Here is a 6,141-nt window from a genome sequence, read left to right as displayed (position 1 = left end):
TCTGTGCTGACAGCTCAGAGCTTGGAGCCTGCTTCGGATTCTGTGTCTCCCTCTCTCTCTGCCCCTCTCCTGCTCACATTCTGTCTCTCAAATATGAATAAACGTTAAAAAAGAAAATTTTAATAATTTTATTCAGAGAAACCCTTTGGTCTTCTGCTGACTCAACACCTGCCCCTGCCTGCAAAGGAGCCCCCTTAGGCTACAGACCTGACTCACTCTGCTCTTCAGCTTTATAAAAGCAGGCGAAGGTACTGGTGGCTGTTCCCACCCACCAGCAGTCTGGCTCAGGTTTGATCACAGTTTCAGTGGACTGGAGGAAAGCCATCCTGGCTGGAGTCCAGGAATTAGGTACTATTATGAGGATAACTAACCCCTGATGAACCATGGTGTGAAGTGGAATTCCTCTCCCCCTCCAAAGTAAGAAAATCTTTCGTGTGTATGGAGTGGGGTAAAGGACAGAGGACTTTGTAACTAGCTCCCAGGGAACAGCTGAACTGGCTTCTTAGAGGAGAGGAGGAGAGCAGGCCCAAGCTTCACCAGAGCTGCAGCTGGACCATCAGACCCAGTTCAGAAGACTTGTTGCCTGCAGGTTGGAGAGACGGCCGGGATGGAAGCTGAGCAGGGAAGCCTACAGAGCCAGTGTGCCTCTAAGGACACATAAAGGTTGTGACAGTTACCGGGAGCACAAAATCAGCACAGGCTTTCAAACAGAACAGAGCAGTCCATGACCTTGTGTCTAGCACCTCACCACTGACACGAAGCACTATCACATCACCCTAAGTTCTGGATCGAGGATTGAGGAGGGCAGTAGGGAGATGTGGCTGTAGAAGCTATCATTTATTGGGGCGCCTCGGTGGCTCAGTCAGTTACGCATCCGACTCTCAGTTTTGGCTCAGGTCATGAGCTCACAGTTTGTGGGTTTGAGCCCCGCGTTGGGCTCCATGCTAACAGCGCGGAGCCTGCTTGGGATTCTCTCTCTCTCTGCCCCTCCCCTGCTCGCTCTTTTCTCTTTCTCTCTCTCAACATAAAAAAAAAAAAAAAAAAAAAAACCCACTATCATTTATTGAATACCCATTATTTCACACACTGTACTAAGTGTTTTACATTCATTTTCTCATTTTAATCCTCACAACAACCCTATGAGGTAGGTTATCACCATTTATAAACAAGAAAACGGGTTCAGAAAAATTAGGTCACTTGCCCAAGGTCACACAGTCAGTCAGTGGTGAAGCTGGGATTTGTCTGGTGCTGAAAGCTCACATTCTTTTTATTGTACACATCTAGTTCCGCTTTGGGCAAAAGGCAATTTCACTGCCCACCTCTGCAAAGAGCACCTGGGAGTGGGGATTGCCAGCCACACTCACCGCTGGTAGGGATGCATTGAAGCTGACTTGATGTTGGTTTTTATTCCACTTGGCATTTTTCCTGAAAGGAACACAAAGAAAGATACCTGAAGCACAGTAAGATTTTCACGATAAATCAGACAGGTGGTCTCTCAAGTTCCCTTCTGCCACCACTCTCATCTCAGAACCTCTGCAGCCCCGGGTAGCAACAATCAGAGGTGTGGTTCTTGACCAGCCCTCTCCCTGAAGGTGTCTGGGAGGGGGGGGCTCATAGGGAAGGGGTCAGAACACACCCCAGCAGTCTCCTGCTCAGCTACTCCCAGACAAAACAGCTAGACCCCATTTAATGTCACAGGTGGAAGAGTATGTTCTCTCTAATTGTAATTGTTCCTTTTCTTAGACAGCTTTGAAAGAAAATGCCTCTTCCAGCTACTCACGTTTGAATTCCCCCACACCGTTCTCGCAACTATCAACTGGAAGCAGAAAGACAAGACACAGAGAAGAGTACGTGGAGCTTGCCTATTTGTCAATCCTCAGTGCACCTAGCAGATGGTCTCCACTGAAGGTTGACCATTGCTTTCTTTAAGAAACGACCCTGACGGCACACATGATACCCAGAGTAAATGGGACAGAAAGGTATTTAAGACAGAACTCTATAATGGGGATGGGAGGTGCAGTCTCTGCTGCTCCAAGTTCTTCCTTTCTCTGGTGCCTGCTACAGAGTCGCAAATGAGATTTTTACTCCTGAAAAGTGTTTTCTGGGTCACAGTTCAAAAAGAAAAGGAGAAAATCTCCAGCTCTGAGATGGTGGGGGCCCATTCCATCCAGCTTATCCCTACTTCCCTGCTCAAGGTCATCCCCTGCCCACCTTACCTGTTTGACCTGCTTGGGCCATCTGCACCCCACTGAGCATTGGCTGCTGCTGGCTTGGAGCTCCTGCCATCTGCACTTGCTGTAATCCTGAGGCTCCTGCAAGGATTGTGCCGGCTCCTGGCTGGCCTGGCTGGCCAGGACCACTGCTACCTGAAGGTCTCCAGTTAGACAGCCCCTTCCCAAAGGCCACAGCTGCTACTAAGGCATTGGTGTCTGCAGGGTTAAAGGTCTGCTTGTTCGGCCGAAGACCTGAAGAAAAAGGTTAAGCGAGGAGCCTGAGGTTCGCCTCTGACCCTGGACTAAACGTAGCAGCAGGAAGACCAATATGGGCACCAGGGCCTGAGCAGCGTCCACACTCAATGGCAGCCCCGAGGAAGAGCCAAAAGACCCCCACAACTATCTGGGAGCTCTCCCTTCTCATTTTACCCACACCCTCCACCTGCTCTAGGGCAAGCCCTAACTACAAAAAGCTAACAGAACGGAGCATACCCTTTCCTAAGCAGTTCATTCTTACGTCCTCACCTCGCCACTACCCAAACCACCATTCCTATCCCAATGATCTATCCTCCTTTTCCTTCTTCATTTTGCCACCAGTCCCTCCATACCTCCACTCTCTGATTCCCGCTCCTCTTTGCTGATTTTCTCCAGGAGGTTTGAGCACATTTTATTCAAGCTCTGGATCTGCTTCTGTAACAAACATACATTTGTGCAGAGATCAGGCCATTGACCAGAAATGATGACGGTGAAGTTTCTTCCTTGTGCTCCTCCAGGGGCAACTTATGGGTAAACCATGCATCCCTACCAGGCGCACACGGTAAATCCTAGCTTCTCACGATGGGGTTCGGGGCGCTAGGGGGCAGCAGGGCAGGGACTCAGTCCAACCTGAGCCACATCAGCACCAATACGGGCAGCATCTGTTGTTAGTTGCTTCTCTTGCTCTTCAACCTCAGGATCAGGCTTGGTTCTCAGATGGTCAGGGACCACCTCATGGCTGAAAACAGGCACTCGTCCTTCAGTCTGCCGCTGTAACACACAGATTTTACTGATCCTCCTATGCAATTCACGAAGAGTTGATCTGGCCCGATATACAGTTCCTTCCATAGGCAAATAGTACATTTTCAGGGAAGACTACACCTGACACTTCCAATACCTAGCTTCCTAGGACACTAGTCCGCTTACTCCATGCTTCATTTCTGTCTCCTCACACAGGTTTCTACCAGACCCAGGGGCAAGTTTCCCTTTGCTACATTTTAATAAAAGATTGAAATAGACAAAATCACAACAGAACATACCTCTTGCTCAAGATAGGTCTTGGAGAAGAAAGATCTTTGCCTTGGGGACATAAGCCTCAGGGTTATTTGGTACTATTGGAGAGTGGCTCCTCAACTCTAGAGGGACAAAAAGCAAGGCCTCCAAAATGCAGCCTTTGCTTTCTACTGCCACAAACTACTCCTCATTCAGAACTTCTAAAGTAACCCAGCAACAATTATGCTCTAAGTTCTCATCTAAGAATTTAATTTCCCACACTGTACCCTTCTCCTCCTCTTACCATGAGATCCTCATCTCGGTCTGGGGACAACACCAGAGGGATGATAACCTGGTTACGGAACAGTGGTGTCTTTTCGTGCTTCAAGACCTTGTTCAAAGTATTCAACTGTCCAGAGAGCAAGGCAAAGCTGTCCAGAACAGAGGGCCTGGTGGTGATAAGGAAGCGTCAGAATGTCTCAGTCAAGTAGCCTTGAAGGGGTCCTTCAGATTAGGAACACCCAGGCTCACCCCAAAAAGACTCACTGCACTACAGCTGGACTGGCAGGTACCAGACTGGTTCCCAGGGATTGTGGGGTTAGGAAAGAGGGACATACTTTCAGTTTCTAGCAGAGATGGAAAAATAAGGCAGTTTGTTACTTGAATGGGGTGAGATCCAGTGGCAAAATAAGAACCATGGCTATACTTATCACTAAAAACTCAGAAACTGGGTAAAATTCTCCTTTCCGGCCTGAAAATAGGATCCACACTTCCATAGTAGGTTGAACCTGAAAAGACTCAGCAGCAACTGTGGTAAGAGACCCAGGATGAACACTGCATTCTTACTATAGTGGGTGGATTACTGAGGGAGTACCTCCTCCCAGAGATGTCAAAGGGTGAGAATCAAAAGCTAAAAAGACCTTGGGTTGGGAAACTAGGCATTTCTCTACTTCCTTGCCACAGAGGCCCTAAGCCAAATTTCACTTGTTAAATGTTGGGAAACCCAGCTCTTACCAAACCAAAAGATGTTTGCAAAGTGATAAACTGTGATATCACTGGAGATACCCGGTCCACCAGGAGGCCTAGCCCCCCACCCATGGAGCCCTCCTTGGCTTACCCTGGCAACCCTTACCAGGTCAGCCGGTCATACTCGTTCTCCAACTTGTAAATGAAACTCCCCAGTGAGTTCTTCAGATCAGCCACTTGACTCAGCAGTGCATCTAATGATGCCTCAAGCTGCTTCTCCTCCCTCTGCACCAACAGGAACAGGAGGGTTACCCAGATAGGTGTATGACACATACAGAGGAAGGCTGAAGAGCCAGGATGACAGTGTGCAACACCAGTCGAGAAACACAGGATCTCACTCGCACAGGAGAGCGTGGTTTTCTATCTTTGGTATTTGGGTTACAGACAGCATCAACCCTCAGACCTTTCAATCCATTCGCCTGACCTCAATTCCTCCTTTCTCTCATCGTCTCCTAATTCACGTCTGGCTTTTCTCTGTGTTAGATACACTCTATACTCTCTCACTGAGACATTTTCACCAGACCTAATGCCTGGGCTTTATAATCTTTTGTGAACCCCTGCAGCACATGTACTCCAACTTCTCCTGTACTAGAACCTGCCTTGTGAGAGTGGCAGTCTTGCCAAAGACACAATCCCTGGGAAACCTACCTACACATGAAGGTTTCCCTGAATACCAGGCTTGTACCACCACCGCCCACCCCACCCCCCACCTCCCACTCTTCATTTGCCCTCAGCATTTGATGTTTTCAAGCTTCTTCTTGCTGAATTAATCAGCACCCATTTTTTTTCTCAATGCCAATATTTCTGTATCTCTTTCACAAGCTCAGTCAACTGAACAACATTTACTGACAGCGGACCAGGTGCAAGAAAGTAAGTGGCAAGTGAAAAACAAAACAAAACAAAACAAAACAAAATGCATATGCTCCTGAGCACCAGAGAAACAATTTTAAACGCTAGGGTATCCGCAAAGCGTTTTCCTCCCATCTGGGGTCTCCAGTTTTACTTCATTTCTCCATCCTTAATAACTAACCGGCTCAGGCTGGGAAGAAAGATGCAAAATTGTCTTGCAAACTCGCCAACGTGCAAGACAGGGGCCTGGATCCTGGGTTCCACCCACAGCCTCAGATTATAATTAGCTTAGCTTTTGGCCACCGCCCCCCGCCCAACAATTCCTTCACCTCTTGGGCTGCTCTCCAATTCCAGATCCCCTGTTACGTCTGCATCCAACAGAGTCCATCCAACGACCTAGGCCGGGGCCTGAGCCAACACGCCTCCTTCTTGAGCCATCTTCCTTGGATCGCATTTCAACTTTGCCAGTTTACAGCCTGACCCTTTCGCGCACCCCAGCAAGTCAGCGGGGCCTCTTTCCACACGACTCGGCAGTCCGGGCCCCACCCCCACCTCTCCATTCGGTCGCGCCCCCCATCCCGCGGTCCCTTACTCGTCAGCTGCGGGCTCTAACCCCTCCTCTCAGCCCCAACTCCTCACCCTCCCCTCGGCCAGCCCGCTATCGACCCCGCTACCCGAAACCAGCTAGCGGTCAACAGTCCCAAGCCCGCTCTCACCTGCATTGCGGCGTCAGTGTAGGCGGCAACGACTTCCCCTTCCGGTTTCCTAGTCCGAGAGCCTCGCTGAGAGGTCTTCGTCCCCCAAT

General features: G+C 49.3%; 1 protein-coding gene across 4 annotated transcripts; it reads right to left on the bottom strand.

Moving 5' to 3' along the window:
- Positions 1-1,098: 1,098 nt before the first annotated feature.
- MED8 (mediator complex subunit 8) lies at positions 1,099-6,131 on the bottom strand. 4 transcript variants are annotated; one of them, XM_060621226.2, is made up of 9 exons: positions 5,666-5,970; positions 4,594-4,712; positions 4,008-4,087; positions 3,766-3,910; positions 3,509-3,604; positions 3,099-3,239; positions 2,822-2,903; positions 2,217-2,465; positions 1,099-1,425 (listed from the first exon to the last, which is right to left on the bottom strand). In XM_060621226.2, exons 5-9 carry the CDS (start codon positions 3,557-3,559, stop codon positions 1,361-1,363), a joined length of 588 nt encoding a protein of 195 aa, XP_060477209.1. In that variant the 5' UTR covers positions 3,560-3,604; positions 3,766-3,910; positions 4,008-4,087; positions 4,594-4,712; positions 5,666-5,970; the 3' UTR covers positions 1,099-1,360. The 4 variants fall into 4 exon arrangements, with proteins under 4 accessions (XP_060477209.1, XP_060477210.1, XP_060477208.1 ...); XM_060621227.2 differs by lacking the exon at positions 4,008-4,087 and having other exon boundaries at positions 4,579-4,712; XM_060621225.2 differs by lacking the exons at positions 3,509-3,604; positions 4,008-4,087; positions 5,666-5,970 and adding an exon at positions 6,053-6,131.
- Between the last annotated feature and the right edge of the window lie 10 nt (positions 6,132-6,141).

Source organism: Panthera onca, chromosome C1, assembly GCF_046562875.1.
Source record: "Panthera onca isolate mPanOnc1 chromosome C1, mPanOnc1 haplotype 2, whole genome shotgun sequence".
Lineage (NCBI taxonomy): Eukaryota > Metazoa > Chordata > Mammalia > Carnivora > Felidae > Panthera > Panthera onca.
Note: the sequence above shows the minus strand (reverse complement) of the source record. Positions and strands in the feature narration are given on the sequence as shown.

What these genes read in the sequence shown, in the direction of transcription:
- MED8 (XM_060621225.2), bottom strand. An exon ending in GCGGGAATCAGAGAGTGGAG is followed by an intron (nt 2,466 to 2,821) that starts GTATGGAGGGAC and finishes CTTTTTCTTCAG; the next exon opens with GTCTTCGGCCGAACAAGCAG. An exon ending in GGCCCAAGCAGGTCAAACAG is followed by an intron (nt 1,426 to 2,216) that starts GTAAGGTGGGCA and finishes TGTTCCTTTCAG; the next exon opens with GAAAAATGCCAAGTGGAATA.